Source organism: Chiloscyllium punctatum, chromosome 8 (genome assembly GCF_047496795.1).
Source record: "Chiloscyllium punctatum isolate Juve2018m chromosome 8, sChiPun1.3, whole genome shotgun sequence".
NCBI classification, from domain to species: Eukaryota; Metazoa; Chordata; class Chondrichthyes; order Orectolobiformes; family Hemiscylliidae; genus Chiloscyllium; species Chiloscyllium punctatum.
Window position 1 is genome coordinate 44,129,361 of NC_092746.1, and position 27,125 is coordinate 44,156,485.

At 41.2% G+C, this 27,125-nt stretch overlaps 1 protein-coding gene across 1 annotated transcript in view; it reads right to left on the minus strand.

Annotated features, from left to right (window-relative positions):
- Window positions 1-2,941: 2,941 nt before the first annotated feature.
- sdhaf3 (succinate dehydrogenase complex assembly factor 3) overlaps window positions 2,942-27,125 on the minus strand; it is a 32,658-nt gene continuing 8,474 nt past the window's right edge. Inside the window, 2 exon segments of the mRNA XM_072575449.1 lie at window positions 2,942-3,330; window positions 3,332-3,489. Of these exon segments, the coding sequence (XP_072431550.1) occupies window positions 3,294-3,330; window positions 3,332-3,489 (195 nt within the window). The 3' untranslated portion in view covers window positions 2,942-3,293.

Genomic DNA, 27,125 nt, shown 5'->3' on the forward strand with positions numbered 1-27,125 from the left:
GACTGGCCAGATGTAAAAACAACAATCCTGTTCGTCGCATATAGGCATATGTGATAGATGCAAGTTTATAGTTAGATGTTCTTGAATGATGAAATCACTACACATGCCTTTACTCCATGCCTCATTACACAATTCCATAGTGAACCAGTATTCACCATGGATTTCCCTCTACACACCACATTTGAACATGGAAGAGGTGCATGCAGAGGGTTCAAAAACAATTCTCTTAGCCATTAAGAGGTTCGAGCCCAGCTGCACCATTTTAATGGATTTTAGGGCTCATCTAAAGACATTGAGTGAGGAATTGTATCCTGCAAAATTTAGTTTCATCAAGGAAGCTATGAGAGACCTAAGTGAGCACACATGACCAGTATTTGAAATGACCAGTGCTGTTATCTTTCATGCAATTAGCTTTTCCAGAGCCATAACTGGGGGTAAACAATCTGGAGACAGTGTTTATCTTCCCAAAATGTTACTGCTCTTAGAAACTTTTTTCTACAGGAACATTTGCTCCCCAAGAGGGGAGATGGCCTCAATTTAACTTCTTAAAAAGACCGGAATTGAATATGCAGTGCAGTCTCAACATGCCAGGCTGTCTGTTCCAAATCATAACATTAAAGTCACTAAATTAGATTAGATTCCCTACAGTATGAAACAGGCCCTTCAGTCCCACAAGCCCACACCAACTCTCTAAAGAGTAACCCACCCAGACCCATTTCCCTACCCTAATTTACCCCTGGGAGAAAGTGAGGACTGCAGATGCTGGAGATCAGAGCTGAAAAATGTGTTGCTGGAAAAACGCAGCAGGTCAGGCAGCATTCTCCTGCTCCTTGAATGCTGCCTGACCTAATTTACCCCTGACCTGGCAATTTAACACAGCCAATTAACCTAACCTGCATAGCTTTGGATTGTGGGAGGAAACCCACACAGACACAGGCAACTGTCTGTGTGGAGTTTGCACTTTCTTCCTAAGGCAGAATCGAACCCAGATCCCTAGCACTATGAGGTAGCAGTGCTAACCACTAAGCCACCGTGCATATTTGCACATTTAGATTTATTTAAATTACCCTTCATCAGAAATAGTTTGGAGCTCACTATTGACCAGGTACCAAACTGGAACAACCATATAAGCACTGTTACACACATCCCGATTTCCCAAAGCCTTTCTATCCTTCCAAGCACAAATGTCCAATGAAGGACACTCCACTTGCCCCAACATATGCAAGTCTAATAATTATTAAGAAATTCAACATCATTTAGGAGAAAATATCTCTTTCATCAGAACCCCACATATTGTACATTTGCCAGAGTATATACCATCTACAAGATACGGTGTAGCAACTTGCCAAGGCTGCTTCAAGATCACTTCTCAAATGTGCACTTCTACCATCTAGAAAGACAACAGCAGCAGTTTTGTTTGATAAAGTGACAAAGAGGATTGACGAAGACAGGGCAGTGGACATTGTCCAGATGGACTTTAGCAAGGTGTTTGACAAGGTTCTGCCTAGTAGACTGGTTAGTAAGGTTAGATCACATGGAACCAAGGGAGAGCTAGCCATTTGGATACAAAATTGGCTTGAAGGTAGGAGTCAAAGGGTGATGGTGAAGAGTTTTTGCGAACTAGAGGCCCATGACCAGGAGTGTGCCACTAGGATCAGTGCTGGGTCCACTGCTTTTTGTCATTTATAGAAGTGATTTGGATGTGAATATAGGAGGAATGGTAAGTAAGTTTCCAGATCACACTAAAATTAGTGGTGTAGTGAACAGTGAAAATTATCTCAGAGTATAATGGAACCCTTGATCAGATGGGACAAGGAGTGGCAGCTGGAGTTTAATTGAGATAAATGTGAGGGGGTGGTAAGGCAGATCAAGGTAGGACTTTTACACTTAATGGTAGGATCCTGGGGAGTGTTGTCTAACAAAGAGACATTGGACGACAGATTCATAGTTCCTTGAAGGTGGAGCCACAGATAGGGTATTAAAGGTGATGTTTTATACGCTTGCCTTTATAGAAAAATGCATTGAGTATAGGAGTTGGGATGTCATGTTGCAGCTGTACAAGGCACTGGTTAGACCATCTTGGAATACTGCATTCAATTCTAGTCTCCCTGCAATAGGAAAGATGTTGGTAACTTGAAACAGTGCAGAAAGGATTTTCAAGAATGTTGCTGGAGTCAGAGTGTTCGAGCTATAGGGAGATGCTGAATAGGCTGAGCCATTTTCCCTGGAGCATTAGAGGCTAAGAGGTGACCTTATAGAGATTTATAAAATCATGAGTAACATGGAATAAAGTGAATAGTCCAGGTCTTTTTCACAGGGGAGGGTATTCCAAAACTAGAGGGCATAGGTTCAAGGGGAGAAGGGAAGATATAAAAGGGACCTAAGGGGTAACCTTTTTGAGAAAAGGGTGGTGTGTGTATGGAATGAGCTGCCAGAAGAAGTGGTGGAGGCTGGTAGAATTACAACATTTAAATGGCATCTGGATGAGTACACGAATAGGACAGGTCTAGAGAGATATGGGTCAAATGCTGGCAAATGGGACTAGACGTACCTCGGATATCTTGGCATGGACAAGTTGGATCGAACGATTTGTTTCTGTGCTGTACAACTCTATGACATGAGACCATCATCTCTTCCAGGTCACAAACCATCCTGATTTGGAAGCAAAATTGTTTCTTCACTATTGATAGCTAAAGGAATTGCAAGATTTGAACTGAACACTGCTCTGGGAATGCCTGTATCACACAAAAATATACAAGTTCAAGTATTTGGCTTACCAACACCTGCACAAGGAGAGCTAAGAATGGGTGGAGGCAGCATGGCCTCCAATTCAAAAACAGTTATTTTTAAAATTAAAATAATTACTAAGTTTGAACTTTTTTCTTAAACATAGATAACCAGAATATTTACACATATAAGTAATCATGATAATTGCAATCAATCAATATTAATTATTTGCCGTTTAATATCATTGACCAAAATTGGTTACACATTGCTCAACATGTATGTCATTAAAAATAGTTTACATAAAATTTGGTTCAGTATTCACAAATTTATTATGAGAAAAAAGTTGAATTGATCTTTCTGAAACTTTTAAACATTGTAAATATTACTATTCATTCACAATTTACACACTGAAAGCAAATGGGCGAACTGTTAAACATTGCAGTATACAAGACAATTACACTTCAAATTTTCAGAATTCATTATTTCCAGGAATCAAAATACATAGAAAGCAGATATAATAGATACAATTCCAGTGTTAGCTGCATATTATTGTGATAATTAATAAATTACTTCTTGTGATAAGGGTCACCTTTATTATTGAACTGGTTTTGTAGCTTCTTGCATTAGTGCATATAACTGTCCAATCTGTTCTTCATTAAAGTCTTTTAGTTTATTTGCTGTCAGGTCAACTCCATAGTTGGCCTTCGGTACGGGATGCATCACACTCTCTGTAGCTTGTGCCTGCAGCGTATCTGCATATGCCTGAGGAAAAGTTAAAATCAGAGTGCTGAATTAGAGGTTTTTAAACTTAAACTGAAACATGCTCATTAGGCATGGTAGCAATAGTTTTCTTTTGAAACAGACAGGTTAAAGACACCACACAGACTAGTAACTGCTTTCTCCATCAAGAAAGGAACATAAACACTTATTGAGTTTTATGAGGGACACCTACTGTTAAGTCTATTCAGAGTCAGGGAGGATGCCAGAGGGTTGGGACATGGCAAATGTAACACCTCTGTTTAAAGAAGGGAGGGAGGCAGAAGATGGAAACTTATCGGCTGGTTAGCCTGATCTTGGAGAGTGGCACGATTTCAGAGTCCATTATTAAGGATAAGATTGTGCAATACTTGGAAATGCATGGTAAAATAGTGCTGACTCAGCATGGCTTCATAAGGAGGAGGTCACGTCTGACAAATCTGTTAGAATTCTTTAAGGAGGTAATGAGTAAGTTAGACAAAGGGCAGCTAGTGGACATGACTTATTTTCAAAAGGCCTTTGAGGAGATGCTGCACAGGACGCTGTTATGCAAAATAAGAGTTAATAGTGTTAGGGGCAAGGTACTCGTATAGATAGAGGATTGACTAATTGGCAGAAGGCAGAGATTACGTATAAAATGCTTTTTTTCAGGATGGTAGTTAGTGACTAGCAGAGCTCTGCAGGGGCCATTATACATTAACAATCTGAACAAAGAAACTGAGGATATTGTTGTCAAGTTTGCAGATGACACAAAGATAAATGAAGGGACAGGTAATGTTCAGGAGGTGGGGAGGCTGCAGAAGGACTTGGCCAGGCTAAGAGAGTAGGCAAAGGATTGGCAAATGGAATATAATATGGCAAAGTGTAAGATTGGAAGAACAGAGAAGTAGATTATTTTCTCATGAAGAAAGGCTTTGGAAATTTGAAGCACAGGGGTCTTAGGAGTCCTAGTTCAGGATTCTCTTAAGGATAACATGCAGGTTCAGTTGGAATTTAGGAAGGAAATGCAATGTTAGCCTTCACTTTGAGCAGGCTAGAATACAAGGGCAGGAATGTATTTCCTGTTGAGGCTGTTTAAGCCTCTGGTCATACCACGTTTAGAACACTGTGAGCAAGTTTGGACCCTTTATTTCAGGAAGGATTTGCTGGTATTAGAGGAGGTCCAGAGGAGGTTCACAAATCTGATTTCCAGGGAAGAAGAGTTTATCAGTTGAGGTCTCTGGGCCTGTATTCAATAGGTGTTTAGAAGAATGAAGGGGATCTCGTTATAACTTACTGAATACTGAGAGGCCTGGATAGAGTGAACGTGGAGAAGATGCTTCCACTAATAAGACAGATTAGGGCATGAGAGCACAGCCTCAGAGTGAAGGGTGATCCTTTGGAACGGAGAGGAGGAAGAATTTGTTCAGCTAAAGGTTGGTGAATTTGTGGAGCTCATTGCTGCAGAGGACTGTGGAGGCCAATTCATTGAGTGTGTTTAAGTTAGAAATAGACAAGTTCTTGATTACAAATGGATTACAGTTTATGCAGATTGAGAAACATACTAGCCATGATCAAATGGTGAAGCAGACTCTATGGGATGAAAGGCCCAATTCTGCTCCTATATTTTATGATCATATGTCACACCTTTTGACATGTGCTCCTCTGAAAAATTGTAAAGTGCTTTAAATCATCTCTCAGTTAGGAGAAAGTGAGGACTGCAGATGCTGGAGATCAGAGCTGAAAAATGTGTTGTTGGAAAAGCGCAGCAGGTCAGGTAGCATCCAAGGAGCAGGAGAATTAATGTTTCGGGCATAAGCCATTCTTCAGGAATGAGGAAGGTGTGCCAAGCAGGCTAAGATAAAAGGTAGGGAGGAGGGACTTGGGGGGGGGGGGGGGGGGGGGGGGCGTTGGGAATGTGATAGGTGGAAGGAGGTTAAGGTGAGGGTGATAGGCCAGAGAGGGGGTGGGGCCAGAGAGGTCGGGAAGAAGATTGCAGGTCACGAAGGCAGTGTTGAGTCCGAGGGTTGGGACTGAGATAAGGTGGGGGGAGGGGAAATGAGGAAGCTGGAGAAATCTGCATTCATCCCATGTGGTTGGAGGGTTCCTAGGCGGAAGATGAGGCACTCTTCCTCCAGGCATCGTGTTGCCATGGTCTGGTGATGGAGGCGGCCAAGGACCTGCATGTCCTTGGCGGAGTGGGAGGGGGAGTTAAAGTATTCCACCACGGGGTGGTTAGGTTGGTTGGTGCGGGTGTCCCAGAGGTATTCTCTGAAACGTTTCGCAAGTAGGCAGCCTGTCTCCCCTCTGGGACACCCGCACCAACCAACCCAACCGCCCTGTGGCTGAACACTTTAACTCCCCCTCCCACTTTGCCAAGGGCATGCAGGTCCTTGGCATCCTCCATCGCCAGACCATGGCAACATGACGCCTGGAGGAAGAGCGCCTCATCTTCCACCCAGGAACCCTCCAACCACAAGGGATGAATGCAGATTTTTCCAGCTTCCTCATTTCCCCTCCCCCCACCTTATCTCAGTCCCAATCCTCGAACTCAGCACCACCTTCGTGACCTGCAATCTTCTTCCCGATCTCTCCGCCCCCACCCCCTCTCTGGCCTATCACCCTCACCTTAACCTCCTTCCACCTATCGCATTCCCAATGCCCCTCCCCCAAGTCCCTCCTAGCTACCTTTTATCTTAGCCTGCTTGGCACACCTTCCTCACTCTTGAAGAAGGGCTTATGCCCGAAATGTCGATTCTCCTGCTCCTGGGAGGCTGCCTGACCTGCTGCGGTTTTCCAGCAACACATTTTTCAGCATCATCTCTCAGTTGCCTGATTAATTGCCTTAGTTGACTGCCAATCTCTACCTTTGAGAAGCTACCACCAGAATTATTTCACAGAGGTAAGGGCACTTTGAAGAACCAGCACATCACCAAACTACTGCAGAATTTCAGCATTCAAAGCAGTTAGTGAATGCAAGGGTAAAGTCCATCCTGACAACAGATATTATCTTGCATGATTCTTTCCTTGCAAAGTGAAATGAAGCAAAGGATAGTGGCAACGTTTCACAATAATTTTCTGACATGACCACACCCATGCGAGAGGGATTATTGACAGGCAATCTGGATGGCTGTTGGGTCTTTGATCAGTTGTAGTGAAGATGCAGGTTTTGATTGATTGGTGTGTGGGTCCCAGGGCTTCTTTCAAGTTACTGCCCTGGGATGACTTCTGGTTTTGTAGGGGTGATACCTCTGGTCAGACAATTTGTTTTAGGTCTGAGGCCATGTTTCAAGTCTGTTTGTATCTGTCAGACTAATTTTATTTTCAAAAGTAGGAATTTATAAAATGCCATATTGACTGTTGACAGATTGTGTGCTTTTTGAGCAAAATAGAATGTATCCACAAATGCAAATTTACCCCATAGATGTGTGTATACGCACGAGTGTGTATGTGGGTGTGGGAGAGAGACAGAGTGCATACATGTGAGAGAGTGTGTGTGCGCTCGAGAGAGTGTGTGCGCTTGAGAGGGAGAGAGTGTGCGAGTGTGAAGGAGTATGTGTGTGTGAGAGTGAGCATGTTAGTTTTTGCAAGAGTGTGCGCTTGACAGAGAGTGTGCACGAGATGAGGGAGTATATGCCTGTAAGAGAGATGAGTGCAAGCATATATATGACAGAGGGTCTGCGACAGTGTGTCCATGTGTACGAGTGTGTGGTGGATCATCTGTAGTGTGACATAAACCCAAAATTCTGATTGAGGCTGTCCTCATGGGTACTGAACATGGCCATCAGCCTTTCTTCAGGACACACAATGATGTACAGTTGCCGAGGTCTGCCTCGGAGGACATTTACCCAAAAGGTCCGAGGCTGAATGCCCTTGACTCTAAAAATGTTTCTCCACTGGGAGGGAATGTCCCTGTCTGATGATTGTTGCGCGGTGCTCATTCATCCATTGTCATAGTGTCTGCTTGGTTTCACCAATATACCATGCCTCAGGACATCCTTGTCTGCACCGCATGAGATAGACAACTCAAGTGAGTCACATGAGTACCTGCTATGCATGTGGTGGATGGTGTCACTACATGTAATGGTGGTATCAATGTCTATGCTTTGACATGTCTTGCAGTGGTTGTATGGTGTTGTGATCGATGCTGTCCTGAAGGCTGGGTAGTTTGCTGCAAACAATAGTTTGTTTAAAGTTTGGTGGTTGTTTGAAGGTGAGAAGGGAAGATCTTGGGGAGGTGCTCATTGTCATCAATAATGTGTTCCAGGCTGAGAAGAACATGGTGTAGTCCATCTGCTCCCAGGAAATACTGGACAACGAAGGGTAACCTATCGATCATATCTGGTGTCTGTCTTCTGAGGAGGTCATTACAGTTTTTTGCTGCGGCATGTCAGAATTGGCAGTTGATGAGTTGAGCTGAAAATGTGTTGCTGGAAAAGCGCAGCAGGTCAGGCAGCATCCAAGGAACAGGAGAATCGATGTTTCGGGTATCAGCCCTTCTTCAGTTGATGAATTGAGCATTGTATCCCGTCATTGAGGGTACCCCACAAATACCTTCAGGTGTTCGAGGTGCTGCCCCTCATCAGAGCAGATCCTATGTGCACGTAGAGCTTGTCTGTACGGGATGGCTGTTTCAATATGTTTAGGGTGGATACTCAAAGTGCAGCATCGTAACGTTATCCGCAGACTTGTGATAGAGTGAGGTCCTGAGTATTTGTTCTTGATGAAGATGTGTGTGTCCAAGAATGAGACTGATTCTAAACAGTAAGGTAAAAACAATGACTACGGATGCTGGAAACCAGATTCTGGATTAGTGATGCTTGAAGAGCACAGCAGTTCAGGCAGCATCCAAAGAGCAGTGAAAGTGACATTTCGGGCAAAAGCCCGAATAAAGGCAGTGAGCCTGAAGCGTGGAGAGATAAGCTAGAGGAGGGTGGGGGTGGGGAGAAAGTAGCATAGAGTACAATGGGTGAGTGGGGGAGGGGATGAAGGTGATAGGTCAGAGAGGAGAGGGTGGAGTGGATCGGTGGAAAAGGAGATAGGCAGGTAGGACAAGTCTGGACGAGTCATGGGGACAGTGCTGAGCTGGAAGTTTGGAACTAGGGTGAGGTGGGGGAAAGGGGAAATAAGGAAACTGTTGAAGTCCACATTGATGCCCTGGAGTTGAAGTGTTCTGAGGCGGAAGATGAGGCGTTCTTCCTCCAGGCGTCTGGTGGTGAGGGAGCGGCTGTGAAGGAGGCCCAGGACCTCCATGTCCTCGGCAGAGTGGGAGGGGGAGTGGAAATGTTGGGCCACGGGGCGGTTTGGTTGATTGGTGCGGGTGTCCCGGAGATGTTCCCTAAAGCGCTCTGCTAGGAGGCGCCCAGTCTCCCCAACGTAGAGGAGACCGCATCAAGAGCAACGGATACGATAAATGATATTAGTGGATGTGCAAGTAAAACTTTGATGGATGTGGAAGGCTCCTTTAGGTCCTTGGATAGAGGTGAGGGAGGAGATGTGGGCACAGGTTTTACAGTTCCTGCGGTGGCAGGGGAAAGTGCCAGGATGGGAGGGTGGGTTGTAGGGGAGGGCGTGGACCTGAGCAGGTAGTCACAGAGGGAACGGTCTTTGTGGAAGGTGGAAAGGGGTGGGGAGGAAAATATATCCCTGGTGGTGGGGTCTTTTTGGAGCTGGCAGAAATGTCAGTGGATGATTTGGTTTCTGCGAAGGTTGGTAGGGTGCAAGGTGAGCACCAGGGGTGTTCTGTCCTTGTTACAGTTGGGGGGGTGGGGTCTGAGGGCGGAGGTGCAGGATGTGGACGAGATGCGTTGGAGGGCAAGTTTAACCACGTGGGAAGGGAAATTGCGGTCTCTAAAGAAGGAGGCCATCTGGTGTGTTCTGTGGTGGAACTGGTCCTCCTGGGAGCAGATACGGCAGAGGTGGAGGAATTGGGAATATGGGATGGCATTTTTGCAAGAGGTAGGGTGGGAAGAGGTGTAATCCAGGTAGCTGTGGGAGTCGGTAGGTTTGTAAAAAATGTCAGTGTCAAGTCGGTCATCATTAATGGAGATGGAGAGGTCCAGGAAGGGGAGGGGAGGTGTCAGAGATGGTCCAGGTAAATTTAAGGTCAGGGTGGAATGTGTTGGTGAAGTTAATGAATTGCTCAAGCCTATGATAAGTTTGATGGTGGCTTGAAACTTAGTAATATCACTATGTCGTTGTTTCAGTGATTCCTTGCCATGAGTCCAAAGGAAGAAAACTTTGTCAATTATATTAAGCATTGGTTGGAGGTCCTATGCAGCAAAAACAAAATCTAGTTTGAGCTCGTGAATGAAAATGTTGGCATACTGGGGTGCAGATTTGGTCTCCATGGCTGTTCCACATGTCTGGATAAAGAATTGGTTGTTGAAGGTGAAGACATTGTGGTCGAGGATGAAGCGGATGAATTGTAGGATGGTGCCCGATAATTGGCAGTTGGTGTTTCGAGTACTGAGGCTGTTGCAGCGGTGCTGTCATCGTGGGGGATGCTGGTGTGGAGTGCCAAAAATGTCCATTACGACGAGGAATGTTCCTGGTTTGACTGGTCAGTGGGTGCTGAGTTTTTGTAGGAAATCTGTAGTGTCATGACATAAGCTGAGGGTTCCCTGGAAATTGGGTTTCAAGATGCACTCGACATAGCCAGAGAGGTTCTTACACAAGGTCCCACTGCCTGATAAGATGGAACGTCAAAGTGTATTGGCTTTGCGTATCTTTGGAAGGCAGTGAAATTTTTCCTACGCAAGAAGTACGTGGGATGAGAGAGTGCATATGGTACTCTGAAGGACTGGATCAAAACTCTCGATCAGTCTGTTGAGTTCACGGGTATGTTCTATCGTCGGATTGGCAGGTAGTTGCCTACAGTGTTCCAGGTTGTTCAGTTTTAGAATACTTATTTGCAGGAGTCTATTCTATTTTGTGTGATCATGGCTCACACCTGAGGTACATCATCTGACCAGAGGTATCACGTTTTTCTGGTGAAGCCTGGAGTTGTCTTGGGGCAGTGGCTTAAGAGGGGTTCTGGGATTTGTACATTGATCGGTTGGGGCCTGCACCTCCATTCTGGCTGATTGGAGATTTGGTGGCCATCTAGATTGTTGAGGGTGGAGTGGGGACTCCGGAAGTTTGCAGTTTCAGGTGCACCTGTTGGACTGTAGCCCAGTGTCATGTTGAGAAAATCTATAGTCTTAAAACTTGTATTTAAAAATTTAGACTAAAATGTAATGCTGAATTATAGAACACATGTATTGCACTAGAAAATAGACAGACAGGAAGGCTCAGAAAAAGGGGAGAACTTAAAGTATGCAAAAGATAGGGACACCTGTGCTCACCATGTGATAACAGGATGCTGTAAGACAATTAAGAACATTTGCCTTAGCATTGGTGAATCTGTGTGAACAGGACACCAAGTGATAACATTCACAGCTGTTCCCTTGTGAAATTAATAACAGAGTTTGATTCTGACCCTGAAACGAAACTCAGTACTATCAAAAACTTTGTAATTAACAGTTAGATGCTGCCAATTATAATGGATTCTTATTACCCCTTTAAAGCGGGGCAGTCACAGAGAGAAAAAAACCTTTGCTGTTACAAAACCCTGACTTGAGAGTTCAAAAAGGACACGAGAGAGAGAGAGAGAGAGAGAGAGAGAGAGAGAGACCATTTTAGTGCTGAGGCTGTTGAAGCCAGTAGAAAATTAATTAATTGCACTTTGGGACTTTACGAAGATATTGAGTAGCCATTACCAGTTATTTAATTCAAAACTCTGTAAAAGATAATATTGAAGAAGCCTTAACTTAGTTGCTGTTCTTGCAGACCACTAGACAGACCTTACAGACTGCCCCACTGTCAATTCTAACTAATCAGATCTTATGTCTTATTTGAATCACAAACTTGAAAAGAAGGCATGTTTAATTTGACAGGAATTAATCATTTTAAATACAACCTTGCAGTAACATTTCAGCCTCAGGTACAGAACGATTCTGTGCTTAAGATAAAAATGCAGGAATCTGCTCCCTGCTTAAAATTATTCTAAACTTAACATTGAAGAAATTCTGACACAATCTGTCGGGAAGCTATTTTATGGTCAAAAGTTTGCCCTCCTTGCTAAGGAGCCATTTTGTAAAACAATGATATCAGACATGCGAGCTGTGCAAGGTTACCTTATGACATCTCCCACTTAATTTAGACTGGCACTTCTTTACAGGAACTTATCTCACCAACAAATGCCTAACTCAGCTGGATTGGTTTTTCCCACCTGATTGATCACTCCTGCAGGCCTTGAGCTATCCATCAAGCTCACACAGATCTGTCAATTAATTTGACTTCTTTACAGTGAAAGACAATAATTTGTAATCTGTCTAATTAAGAACATGCAATGTTTTTGTAAACTTTTGTAAAAAGGAAGCCACTTTGTATCAGTACATTGGAGTAACCTGCTGGGGCACTTGAAGAGCTGGTACCCTACTCTCCTAGGTTATTAGAACCTAGTTAGTCTAGCTTATAGGCATCAGTGTTATGTTGTAACAGTGATGCTATTAATGAATAAAGGGAACGACTAAAATTAAACTAATCTGTCTGTAAGAGGTATTTATTCCAGACTTCCAAAGAGTACGCTCTCTGGTTTGAACCAAGAGAGAGGCTTTACAGGTCTGAGTCCACAAGGGGTTCCCTGGGCTGTCTCAAATCTCCACTTTAACAATGTAATTTTTGACATGATAACAGGTTGTTTCACCCAGAATCCTCCTTGGTTGCTTCTCACCCAGCATCTTCTGTTCAAAGTTTGAAAGTTAGGCAGAGAAACGGCAGATTGAGTTTAATCCAGACAAGTGCAAAGTGATGTATTTTGGGAGGTCAAATGCAAGACGAAAGTATGCAGTAAATGGAGGGACCTTTAAGTGCATTGATATACAGAGCGATATTGGGCATCCAAGTCCATAGCTCACTATAAGTGGCAACACCTGTAGATAAAATGGTAAAGAAGGCATAAGACAAGCTTGCCTTCATCAGGCAGGTACTGAGTATAAATGTTACAGCAGTATGAAACTTTAGTTAGGCCACTTTTGGAGTATTGTGTGTAGTTCTGATTGCCACAGATTGGGAAGAGTGTGGAGGCTATGGACTGGGTGAAATCCTGGATATTGCCTGTATTGGAGCATGTTATCTATTAAGAGAGTTTAGAAACTCAGACTTTTTTTTTGCTAGAGAGTTAGATACTGAGGGGGTGTCTTTATAGATGTATATAAAATTATGAGAGGTGTGGATAGATGAAATCTTTTTCCCAATGTGAAAATGTCAAGTACTAGAGGCATAGGTTTAAATTGAGAGGAGAAAGTTTAAAGGAGATATGCAAGAAAAGTTGTTAGTAGATGTCTGAAACACGCTGCTAGGGGAAGTAATACAAGCAAATTTCAAGAAGCATTTAGACAGACACAAGAACAGACTCAAAACAGAGGGATGGTAGACTGTGTGCAAGTAGATGGGATTAGTTTAGAATGGCATTATGGTTGGCTTTGGTACAAACAGTGGCAGGACTTATACAATTAATGGTAGGGCCTTGGGTAGTGTTGTAGAAAAGAAGGAACTAGGAGTCCAGGTATATAATTCTTTGAAATTTGTGTCACATATAGACAGGGGAGTTAAAAAGGCATTCAGCACACTTGCCTTCATTGCTCAGTCCTTTGAGTATAAAAGTTAAAAAGTCTTGAAATTGTACAGGACATTGGTGAGGCCTTTTTTGGAGTCCTGTGTCCAGTCCTGGTCACCCTGTTATAAGAAGAATATTAAGCTAGAGAGGGTTCAGAAGAGATTTACCAAAATGTTGCCAGGTATGGGAGGTTTGACTAATAAAGAAAGGTTGGATAGGCTGGGACTTTCTCACTGGAGTGTAGGAGGTAGAGAGGTGGTTTTACAGAGGTTTGTAAAATTGTGAGGGATTTAGATAGAGTTAATGGTAGGTGTCCTTTCCCTAGGATGGGGATTTCAAGACCAGATGGCATACTTTCAAGGTGAGAGGCGAAAGATTTAAAAAGACATGAGGGGCAAATGTTTTATGCAGAGGGTGGCTCACGAATGGAATGTAGAAGTGGATGTAGGCACAGTTACAATGCTAAAAATGTATTTGGATAAATACATGAATAGGAAAGGTTTGGCGGGATATGGCCAGGAACAGGTAGGCAGGTGGGAGTAGTTTAGTTTGAGATTATGTTCGGCATGGACCGGTTGGACTGAAGGGTCTGTTTCTGTGCTGTGTGACTCTATGATACATATGCATATAATAACAGCTCACATTCCTCGAAACAATATGCAAAACAAAAACTCTTGAAAATTAGCATGCCAGCAATAACAAAAGCATCAAGCAGCATAATAAAATTCAATATATTGATCTATAACTTTAAAAGTTGAATTATATGTAAATAATAACATTTTGACAAGAAAATGTGTTTTTAAAGAACTTTGTCCTTCCCACATACACACTCAGAAGCCCAATTTCTAACTCCTCCACTTACCCCGCCTCCTGCAGCCACCACATACACACCTTGATGACTGCTAAGATTCGTACTCCACTATTTCTGACACCATCCTATTTAGACTCTGGCTGCACTAGTCCTGCCTGCAAAAACTTGGGATCTGCACATTGTAATATATTCACTAAAAGCAAAAAATGCTGGAGATCACAATGGGTGAATCAAGCTATGTTTTCAACTCAGGCTACTATCCACTGCTAACCTGCTGAATTCCACTGAGACGCAGGGTGTCCCACCATTTTACCAGGACTCAAATAATTTTGTTCCACTGGACGCCCCTACCCCACCCTGACTGCCGAGACCTATAACTCTACCAAGTTGACGGGAACACAGCACAACCACATGATGAAATAAGTGGTGGTTCCCCTGAGCCGTCTTCTGACCTTATTAGTTAGAGAACATTTTTGGGCTTCGAGACTCTCATTTCCTACCTCTGAAAGCAATGGCACAGCTGTGGGGAGGCAGAAGTTGAAAAAGGAGGAATTTTATCCAAAAATTTGTATTCTATCAAATGGGGGAAATTCATCGTGTCCAGATAAAATATACAAGCACTCATTTTACATCTTTTATGTCAGAAAACAGTTTCATTACAAAATATTACAATGTCAGATGAATGACATTGGATTAAACTGTGCCTGTCAGACAGGATATTAATTCCAATCAAACATGGTGTGAGTTATGAGATTCATCCAAGTTAGTAAAGCATCAACCTACACTATTAATATTACAAATGTTTCAGTTTTCAATTTACAAATACTAGAGTTGAACTGGGTTATCAATGCTTCTTTTGGATTTAATCTACAAATGTAACTGATTTTTAAAAACAAAATCAACCATGATCACCTCCTGTCACTTACACATGCCTGCACACAAAAAATATTGAGCTTACTTCAAGCAGAACAAGAATTGCCTAATCTTAAAAACAGAGACAATAATTCCAGATGGGCTCCCGCTGTCACTATTCAATTGTATATTGATTTGTGGGTTATACGAGGGTCATGGCAGTCACTCTGGAACTGGCAGTACATGCGTCATAAGTTGTCAATAAATTTTAGAGGCCAATCAAAAGGCTTTAAGGATGCAATATAATCAAACCAATAATTGTAGTTAAGCTTTCTAAACACTAATACTTAGGCGCTGAATATTCCAGGCTGTAGAGGTGACACAAAGAAGTTACTCCTCATGGTGGATTTCATTTGGGACCTCCAAAGAATGAGGTTGTGTGGAGTGGGCTGGTTGTACTTTTTATCTTGTCTGGAAAGTTCCTTCCCTTGTACCCTTGAAAGAGATACTGGAACCTGCACCAGTGAAACTTAGCTTAATTTTTTTTTACTCCTTCACTTGTCTGTGCCACTAGTTAAGCTACACGTACATAGTCTTGAATGCACCCCACCTATGTTCAACACAAATTAATTTTGCAAAGGGGAGCTTCAACCTGGCATAAGGCTGGCACAATAAGTGTATACACCATTCGCTCTGTTGGATGTTTAGAGCCACATTTTACATAACCTGAATACAACACTGTTAATATGATAGATATTTACAATATTTTAGGTAGAACAGAGTAACAAAACTGCAAAGCAGCAAGGTGAAAGTAATGGAGAATTTCTCCTGTCAGGTTGGCTCACTAGCAGCATCTGACTCACCAATCCTAACTTGAGCTCAATCTAAAATGACACATTAGCACAATATTGGAGCAATGAACTGCATTGTCATTGGTGTCATATGTTGGACGAGACCTTAAACTGCAGAACTGTCTTTCCATTCAGATGGATATAAAAAAAGTCAATTTTTATCTAGTGTTCTGGAAGAGATTCCACCTTCAAAACGGCACCAGAGAGAGATTAACTGATTGTTTAACTTAGTGAATTATTGCTGTGCACAGATTGATTAGCATGATTGCCTACAAAGCAATATTTTTGATACTTCAAAACTAATTCAGTAGCAGTCAAGCTTTTTGTTACAACTGAAAGATATGAAGGTATGTAAACAAATAGAATTCACTATTATCTCTCAGGGAATAAAGTTTTTACAACATACAGTCAGATTGATTTCTGATTTGGGCAAAATCATCATCATAAAAGTTGCAAGTTAGCTCAAACAGGCTTCAGTCTAGATTAGAGTAGTGCTGGAAAAGCACAGCAGGTCAGGCAGCATCCAAGGAGCAGGAAAATCGAAGTTTTGGGCAAAAGCCCTTAAATCAGAAACAGGCTTCAAGTGAGCTGCGGGTAAGTTGGAAACATTCACTAGCTGGATGCCAAACACACAGCTAAGAAGTCCAAAGTAGAAAATTAGCAGGAGTATAAGAATTTAAGTATATATCTTTTAAAAGATTGCTTCTCTATTATAATACAAAGTAAAAATTTGCTGTAAGGTAATTTGAGAACAAGGGAAGATAAGAAGAATTTAGATGAATTTTAAATGTCTCTGGATTGCATGCACGGTAAGAAAACTCTTTATAATTATGAGCAAATACGGTTTAAGAAAATGTCAAGATAAATGAATCACTTTGAAAATACTACAATATAATTGTGAATTGGGTGCTACAAAGGTCCTTAAAACATTAAAAATGGCTCCTGCCCCATATACACATACTTTAATCCAAATTGCACTGGTTGTCATTCCAGCAAGGGGATCATTAGGTTCTTAATGTCCACTAGCAGCATACAGAGCACGAAGATCATGTTGTCAATCAATATGCAATGCATGTTATCATTGTAGACCTAACCACTCCAGCTTTTCCAAACTTTTACAATATTTCATACTCTACAGGGGATGGTCTGGTTGGTTTGTCTTAAAAAATGGCAGATGCATAAACCAGTTACTTTCAGGTAGGGTGACCAAGTACAGCATTGTGAATAACTGCAAGAATGAACAAATACTTTACAGAGCAGGATAAACTGCTCGAAGAATAAGCAGGGGTTTAAATAAAAAAGATTTTAGTAGCATACAATATCCACAGTGGGCCTTAAGGGGGTAAGTCAGTTGGAAAATAGATTTCATGAAACCTGTGATACTTTGGAAGGCTGTTTTCACATTAGTTTTCAGAAGCACGAGTGCAACAGTCTGAGCTCCAACTGCAGCACTCAGACATTGGGTGGAAGGGGCTTGAATTGAAATGGAGGCTGAGGCAATGAACATCAGATGCTGCATCAGAATTAGTGCCACAGCAATGTTCCTCCTAAGCTGCTTAAGCATACCACACATAGGAATCGACATTAACATGTTAATCGCAGTTCTGTTCTGGAAGCCTGCTTGCTCCCACAGTCGTCCATTCTGCACTATTTTCCTAGGTCAGATTCATTTGTAGATATTTTTAAATCAATCTGTTCAGACATGTTATGATACATCTCTGGCATAGGTTGGACTTGATATAAGGACACTATGAATGCACCATAATAGCGCTCAGACTTATTTGTAGAATGACACCAAACATCTGCTTCAATCACAATGCACTACCCCTTTAAAAGGTGCAAGTTAGTTTTTAGTACTGAAATTTGGTCCACTAATATATACATCCAATAAACAGCACACGAAGCATTGGCTGTACGCAAAAATCATTACGATGAGCTGGCAGCACAAATTGATAAAGGAAACTAACTGATGACAGTGACTCAGCAGAATGTTTTTCATAGTCAGTTTCTCAGTAGTGCATCAGAACTGACAAGTCCTATCTCATCATTTTGTGCTACTGCATTTTACTTGTTTTCCCTACACTCCAAGGTATTGCAATCAAGACTCCTGCTCTATTAGAATCTTTTCCACAACTTCAAAACTGTAGAACTCCTACATCCCGCTGAGTTTGGCTTCATCCACGTTCAACTATTGTTTGCATCTTTGGTGTTGTTTACTCTGAGGTTTAGCCCTACATTTAGGTTTCTCTAAGAAACAGGAACATGGTCTGCACTTCTAAGGAATCAATCTAAACTTTGTGAAAATTAAAAAAAAAAGGGATTTCAGCAGCATGTAAAATTAAACTTTTGGAAGTCTGAGTTTTGAAGAAGGTCACTGGACTCAATGTTAATTCTGTTTTTTCTCCACAGATGCTGCCAGACCTGCTGAGTTTCTCTAGCAATTTCTGCTTTTGTTTTAGCAACACATGGTAGCAGTGTTTCATCTCAAAAGACAATGTTTTGAAACTTTGATTGTAAAGACCATCTCCAACTTATGAGGATTTTTAGTCTGTAAATCAATAAACTTAATAGAACATAGAACAATAGAACATCAAACAATACAGCGATGAACAGGCCCCTCGGCCCTCGATGTTGCGCCGACCTGTGAACTATTCTCAGCTCGTCCCCCTACACTATCCCAAAATCATCCATGTGCTTACCTAAGGATTGTTTAAATCTCCCTAATGTGGCTGAGTTGACTACGTTAGCAGGTATGGCATTCCACGTCCTTACCACTCTGCGTAAAGAACTTGCCTCTGACATCTGTCTTAAATCTATCACTCCTCACTTTGTAGTTATGCCCCCTCGTACAAGTTGACGTCATCATCCTCAGAAAAAGTTCTTCATGGTCTACCCTATGTAATCCTCTGATCATCTTGTATGTCTTTATCAAATTCTCTCTTAGCCGCCTTCTTTCCAATGAGAACAGACCCAAGTCTCTCAGGCTTTCCTCATAAGACCTTCCCTCCAGACCAGGCAATATCCTGGTAAATCTCCTCTGCACCTTTTCCAATGCTTCCTCATCCTTTCTGTAATGGGGCGATCAGAACTGCACACAATATTCCAAGTGTGGCTGCACCAGCTTTTTGTATAGTTGCAGCATGATTTTGAGGTTCTGGAACTCTACCAATGAATGCCTTCTTAACAGCATTATCCACCTGGGTGGCAACTTTCAGGGATCCATGCACATGGACTCCAAGATCCTTCTGCATATTCACACTACCAAGAATCTTTCCATTGACCCAGTACTTTGCCTTCCTGTTATTCTTCCCAAAGTGCATCACCTCACAGTTAGCTGCATTGAACTCCATTTGCCACCTCTCAACCCAATTCTGCAGTTTATCCCTGCAACCTGTAACATTCTTCCAAACTGTCCACTACTCCACCGACTTTAGTGTCATCTGCAAATTTACTAATCCATCCACCTATGCCTGCATCTAAGTCATTTATAAAAATGACAAACAGCAGTGGTTCCAAAACAGATCCTTGTGGCATAACACTAGTAACTGGACTCCAGACTGAATATTTTCCATCAACCACCACTCTCTGCCTTCTTCCAGAAGGCCAGTTTCTAATCCAAACTGCTAAATCACCCTCAATTCCATGCATCTGCATTTTCTCCATCAGCCTACCATGTGGAACCTTATCAAAGGCTTTACTGAAGTCCAAGTATACCACATCAACTGCCCTACCCTCATCTAAATGCTTGGTCACCTTCTTAAAAATTTCAATGAGGTTTGTGAGACATGACCTGCCCTTGACTAAACCATGTTGACTATCTGAAATCAAATTGTTGCTTGCTAGATGATTATAAATCTTCTCTCTCATAATTCTTTCCAAAACCTTTCCTACAACAGAAGTAAGGCTCACTGGTCTATAATTACCTGGGTCATCTCTGCTGCCCTTCTTGAACAAGGGCACAACATTTGCAATCCTCCAGTCCTCAGGTACTAACCCTGTAGACAATGATGACTCAAATATCAAGGCTAAAGGCTCTGCTATCTCCTGCCTAGCTTCTCAGAGAATCCTCGGATAGATCCCATCCGATCCAGGGGACTTGTCTACTTTCACTCCTTCTAGAATAGATAACACCTGTGCGTAACTAACCTCGATCCTTTATAGTCTAATATCTCGTACCTCATTCTTCTCCTCTACAACATTCACCATTTCCTGAGTGAACACCGATGAGAAATGTTCATTTAGCACCTCTCCAATCTCTACACGGTCCACACTCAACTTCCCACTTCTGTCTTTGATTGGCCCTATTCCTACCCTAATCATCCTTTTATTCCTCACATACCTATAGAAAGCTTTAGGATTCTCCTTTATTCTATTTGCTAAAGACTACTCATGTCCTCTCTTTGCTCTTCTTCATTCTCTTTAAATCCTTCCTAGCTGATCTGTAACTCTCCATCGCCTCATCTGTACCATCTTGCCTCATCAACACATAAGCCTCTTTCTTCTTAACAAAAGATGCAATTTCTGTTGTAAACCATGATTCCCTTACCTCATCACTTCCTCCCTGTCTGACAGGGACATACCTATCAAGGACACACAATATCTGTTTCTTAAACCAGCTCCACATTTCGATTGTCTGCATCCCCTGCATTTTGCTACCCCATTCAATGCATCCTAATTCTTGCCTAATCGCATTATAATTGCCCTTGCCCCATTGATAACTCTTGACCTGTGGCATGTACCTATCCCTTTCCATCGCTAAACTAAACGTAACTGAATTATGGTCACTCTCTCCAAAGTGCTCACCTGCAACTAAATCAAACAACCGGCCTGGTTCATTACCAAGCACCACATCCAGTGTGGCCTCCCCTCTTGTCGGCCCTTTGACATACTGTGTCAATTAGTGAAATTATTCAAATTTAAATTTTTCACAAACATTTGGTGCTCATGGGCATCTTGGACACTATCGTTCTTCCTCAAACTGTAATATAAGCATACAATGAGTGCTCAGGTCTAGAAATGGGGCTTGAAACTCACAGCTGTTTATCCCAGGAAACAGTCCAACCAACCTTGTCAACCTTAAATCTTAAGGGACAACTTGTAATTCGCACAACTGATAGCTGATTATTCTGTAGCTGACAAAAGTATATCACAAAAAGCATATCAACTAATAAAATTAGATACACTTTCTATTAAGTCAAAAACATTGAAAAAATGTTTCTCACAATATCAACATCTTATTATTCATCTTTTCTCACAGTTCCTCTTTAAGTGTCAACTTAATTATATTCCTTCCTATCTTCCAAAAGGTATAACTCATTTCAGGATTTATGTAAGTAGATTCCAGTGCCATATCTGGTGCAAATCCAACAACAAAATAAAATAACTGGCAGGCTATTTGACAATGGGGAACAACAGAACTGACCCCAGCCTGATCTAAATTCACACATCAACTGCAGTCATTAAATGGCAATCTTTTCAATTGGAACCTAAATAACTGACTTTAACTTGCAGTGGCACACTGGTAATGTCACTAGACTAACAATCCAGAATCTCAGGCCAATGTTCTGGGGACATGGATTTGAATTGAATTGAATTTATTGTCATGTGTACTGAGGCATAGAGAAAAGCTTTGTCTTGTGAGAATACAGGCAGATCACATAGTTAAATAGCATAGATAAGTAAATAATAGGTAAACAGTGGCAAAACAAAAACACAGGTACAATGAATGCTAAGAGTTTGAGAGTCCATTCAGTATTTAACAATTGAATCCCACCAAGGCAGATGGTGAAGTTTGTATACAGTAGAAATCTGGAAGAAATGGTGGCCTTGTGATGACCATGTGAACCCATCTGGAAATCTGTCATCCTTACCTGGTCTGACCTAGGTGACTCCAGATCCACACAAGGCCTTAACTTCCCTCTGGACAATTGGGAAGGGGCAATAAATGCTGGCCTCGCCAGTGACACCCACATCCCACAAGAGAATTTAAAAAAAAAAATGTTTTACAAAGTTTTAGCATAACTTCCATATTATTGTAACCTGTAGGCTGGATTTATGTAGAATAAAGGTAAACTCCTTGAATCTTTAGAAATGGAATGCAGAATTAGATACGGAAGACCCCTGTCCTGGACATCAAATTTTGCCAGTGGGTAAAGGGGGCAGCACATGACTCACACAGGAGTGAGATCTGATCTTAATAGCATAATTTGAACTAAGTGCTGAGTTCAAACAGAGACCGTTTTGGCTGGTCAAATAACCTTAATTCACAGTATGGGATCTAAAAACTGAACGACACATACAAATGCTCTTGAATGGCAGGTAAAGTCTGGTTAGGTATCTTGAGCTGATTTTTAAAACAAAATTCTCAATGATATGAAAAGGCTAAAGCTATCAATTTTTAAAAATAAAACCTGTGCAGAGTAACTTTGATTCACAGACCATTTGATAATCTTTAGAATTATATAGTACCATCACTTGTGCGGTTTCAATTGAAGTCCAAAGGCCTGCTGTATCATTAACCAAATTTCAAAAGCAAAGATTACCTCAGCAACAAGTACTGAACTCACATTTAGATTAAGTTTAAACAGCACTACACAAATGCCATGCAATAAATATAGAGAAAATCTAAACAGAGATCCACTGATATTCAATGGCATTACCATTGCTGAATCCCTTACTATCAGTAACCCAGAGGTTACTGTGCCCCACTTACCTGGAATGTTGCCACTTCAACAACACTCCAAAGGCTTCATGTCACCCACTGTGCCATTTATTTCTTATTACTAATTGTTGAACACTGGCTCCCAGGACTGTTTGGCGAATTCTATCCCACCCCAATCTCTCCAAAGCACTGTATATCATAAGCCCAATTTAGGTAAATCAAAAGAGGTATGCTCCTTCTGCTGCCTGCAGAGGAAATCATTGTATACATTTGCCACATTGAAAGCCAACTTCTCCCTGTTTTCAGTTCCTTAGCTAATGTTTACCTGCTAATAGTAACAGTTTCGTCATATCTACATAGCAAATGCTACTATCTTGTTAAGGATAAACCCAGCAGTTACAGGTCTATCAGTTTATCTTCAATGGTGGAGCAGCTTCTTGAAAGAATTATTCAGCATGGTATTAGTAGGCCTGTGTGAAAAGAAGTGTTGATTAAGAAGAGTCAGCATAAATTTCTATCGTGCTTAATTAACTTGGGTAAGTTTTTTAAAAAATGAGGGTTGGAAACACTGGATGTGGATAATGCAGTCAATGTGGTACACATGAATTTCCAGAAGACTATATTTTCACTAGGGACGTGTAAGACACTGGCTGGCCAGTGTTCACTGCCTGTTCTTCGTTGCCCTTGAAAAGGTGATAGTGAGCTGCCTTCTTGAACTGCTGCAGTCCATGTGCTGTAGGTTGACCCACAGTGACCTTAGGGGGGAGAATTCCAGGATTTTGACTCAGCAACAGTGAAGGAATGGTGATATGTTTCCAAGTCAAGAAGGTGATTGGCTTGAAGAGAACCTATAGGTGGTAGTGTTTCCATGTATTTGCTGCCTTTGTCCTTCTAGGTGGAAGTGGTTTTGAATGGGTTTTGAAGGTGAATTATGTCACATAACAGGCTCGTAAGAAAAGATAGCAATCCTGGTGTAAAGGTGATAGTAGCAATGTGGATACAAAATTGGCTGAATTATAGGAAACAAAGTAATGGTCAATGGGTCATTTTTGGGCACAGGAAAGATTTATTGAGGAGTTCCCTTTCTGCACTCTCTTCAAGGCGTTCTATACTATAATATAGTACCCACACTGTACATAACACTCCATGTGAGGTCTAACAAGTGTTTTATATAAATTTAACATCACCACCTTGCTCTTGTACTCTATGCCCTGTTAATAAAGTCAAGGATGCGGTGTGCACTATTAACTACTCTCCACACCTGTCCTACAAAAGACAATGATCTGCGCACATGTCCACTTAGTTCCCTCTGCTCCTCTATCCTCTTTCAAATTGAAAGACAAAATAAAAGTCGGGGTACAATGTCTTCCCACCGAGTGCATTACTTCTCTGCACTGAACCACACCTTCCTCCTATTCAGCCATTTCACATAGATGAAGTAAATGCCATTCTGGAGTTCCACACTGTCGTTCTCAGTGTGACAATTTTTCCAAGTACTGTGTTATCTGCAAACTCTGAAATTGTCCCCTGTACACCAAGATCCTGATAATTAATAAATTATTTATAACAAGCACCTTGTTTCATTGCTTACAAAAGCTATTGTGACTTCCTAATTTCTATACCATCCTCTTCCCAGACAACAGCTAACACCAAAAACCAGGTTGCCATGATATTCAGCATCATTAGCTCAATTGAATTTCCATTATATTAACATAATGCAGACCATCACTGATCAGAAACATAACTGGACCCATAAAAATGTAGTCTATATAGTGTGACTACAAGAGCATATTAGGATATAGGGAATTATGGTGAGTATCTCAGTTCCTGACTTTCTAAAGCCTATGATAAGACATATGTTGGGATGATGATGATGGGCTTGGATGTGATCAGCACTAGCGCTGCTGAAAAAGCTTTATGCTACCCAATAAATTGGGGACTGCTTTATTTCCTCCAGCCCCTTAAGCATTCACTTAATGACAAGGGTATGGTTCTGTTTCAAATAGTGACCACAGAAATGGATGAGTTTTTCCAATCTGTGGTTGGGGAGCTGAGATAGTGTTAGGACTCAAGTCATTAACTTCTGCCTTCCCAATATTTAACTGAAGGTAATGTCTGCTATTGTTTTATTTGATACTGGAGATGTAGTGATTAATTATATGCAGTAAAGGAGCCAAAGGTGAGTCGCTCAAGGGTAAAGTTATACAAGATTGTTAAGGAGATATTAAAAAATTAATCCAGAATGTTTTTTCATCTGGGACAGAAAGTAGCACAAGGACACATATGTTCAAACTAGTACATGGTAGCTAAGACTGAAGCAAATTCTTCAAACAGTGCTGGTATCATGTAGCAGAACAATCCTGGAATCATCTAAAGATGAATTTGATTTAATGGAGGTGGGGGGGGGGGGTAGGGTTTAATGCACTAAGATCTGTCAAAAGACTTCTTCATCTGTAATTATTTTGTGCCTGTCTTATATAACTAGATCTTTGCTGCCACAATTTCAAGCATAACCTTAGTATAACTCCCACCCACAGCAGTGCAGTTCTTTTTTAATTTCCAGAAGCCTTGAGAAGAGTCATCAACCTTTAGTCTATTTCAGGAGGGAATTGTATCAGAATAAAAAAAATGAAAGTTATTTACTTCCTTGCAGCATCTTTTATGTTTTTGGTAAAATATTCTTAAATGAACATATTCAGGGTGGAATAGCCCCTCCTATAGTACTGTAACCATTTAAAGTAATGAGGTATTCAAGTCTTTAGTGCCATCCAATGGAAAATGGTGGAACTACAATTATTACAGATCTTGTTCACGGCAAGTTCAGTAATGGTACAAATACTCCAAGTCCATGTTCTAAAAGAAAATTCCAAGAGATAAAAATTTAGCACAAGTGGTTCTATGATACGTACAGCTCTATTAAAAAAAACTCTCTGCAGGGTTGTGGGTGGAACTTAAGGTTATACCTTAAATTGTGATTTGGAGGAGCCGATGTTGGACTGGGGTGGACAAAATTAAAAATCACAACACCATTTAGAAAGACTAGCATTTAAAGTGCTGCTTCTTCATCAGGTGGTTGTGAAGCAGGACCATAAGACACAGAATTTATAGCAAAAGATTTCAGTGATACATTGATAAATTGAACAAACCTAGATTGTTAAGTCTTTCATCTTTCAGAATGTATTTGCTGGTTTCAGTTCTTTAATATGTAAATCCCAGAACATCTTTTAAGTCACATTCTCAAGGTAATTTAAGGTTTTATAACAAAAAGTGACATCTCAGCTCAGCCAATGCCTTAAAGTTGTGAGATTATAGTCACTCCATATCCCAATCTTGAGTCAGACTGGTTCTTTTTCCAAAGTGGAATTTACAAATCTTACATGGATTGACTGCCTCCATTGACTGCTTGCAGGTTCTGCATTTATTGAGCAAAATAGAATGTATCTGCAAATCAGGATAGCAAAAATCATGTTGTACAAGTCCAGTACAAAATAATTACAGATGAAGGCGGCTTTTAGTACAGTAGGGAAGCTTTGCATTTTGACAATTCCTTAAGTATTGACATCGGAAGCTCCTTGCACCTTACAGAAATGGAATGTGATCTCTGAGGCACACTATTGGTTACATCTTGTCAATCCACTTACACCCGAATTCTGCCCTCTCTCTTTCAGACAATACTTTTTTCATAACACCTCACCATTAATGTCATGAATTTTAATGTTTGTAACTTTATCTGGTTTTCTGAAAGGTCAAAGATATCGCATTTGGGCAGTCTTTGTACATTCATTCAGTATTCACTTTGATTAATTCAGATATTTTCCAACCAACCTGTTCGGACATGTCACTACACACTTCTGGTACAGGTGGGATTAAAACCTGGACATCCTCCTGCCTTGGAAGTATGGTCACTGTCACTGATCAACAAGAACTTCTTTGATCAATTTTGATAATGTCTCAACCTGTTCAGAGATATTATTAAACAACTCTGAAGCAGGTGGGATTGAACCCAGGTATCATGGCTCAAAGATAGGAACACCTCCACTGTAGCATTGGACTCCATCGCTGATCAATATAGATATTTTCTAATCAACCTGTTCAGGGATGTTATTGCACAACTCTGGAGTAGGTGAGACTTGTAACCAGGTCTCCTGTCTCAGAGGTACATACACTACCACTGCACCACAAGAGCTACTCTTTTAAATTTAACCTATAAATATTATCCACTTGTGACAAGTCCATATTGACATCCCTGATTAAGCCATATCATTAATTGCATAATGCTGACTACCATGGTTGCAATCAGTTTTCTGACTGCAACTGTAAAAATTATATAGTCCCTCTAATATGAGATACTAATATAAGGAGAAACTTTGTGAGATAAACACTACCATGCAAAATTTTAAATTCAATTGAGTAACTAAAGCTTTTTTAGAGAGGCAGGTTTAAGGAGGGTCTTAAAGGAAGAGAGGGATAGGAGAAGGCAGAAATGTATAAGAATGAACATAAAGAGTATAAGGCAGAGCAGACTGAAGGCACGGCTGTCAACGGTAGGCAACAGATGATGCAAAAGAAAAGGCCAAAGTCAAAGGAATGGAGGCTTCAGAGGATTACGAACTGCTGTTGTGTGGTGTGGTTAAGTGGTATGTGATCAAGTGTGTAGGTGGTCAAAATAAACTATAGAAGTGTTGTGGATCAGGTCAGACCCCCCTGAAAACATTTCAGGAAAGTATCCCAGATGCTAACTTAGGTGTAACGTGGAAATTACAAAGAGTGATGCAGCTGGTCAACCCACTTAGTGTTAAATAAAACAGAATCTATTTACAAGATTAC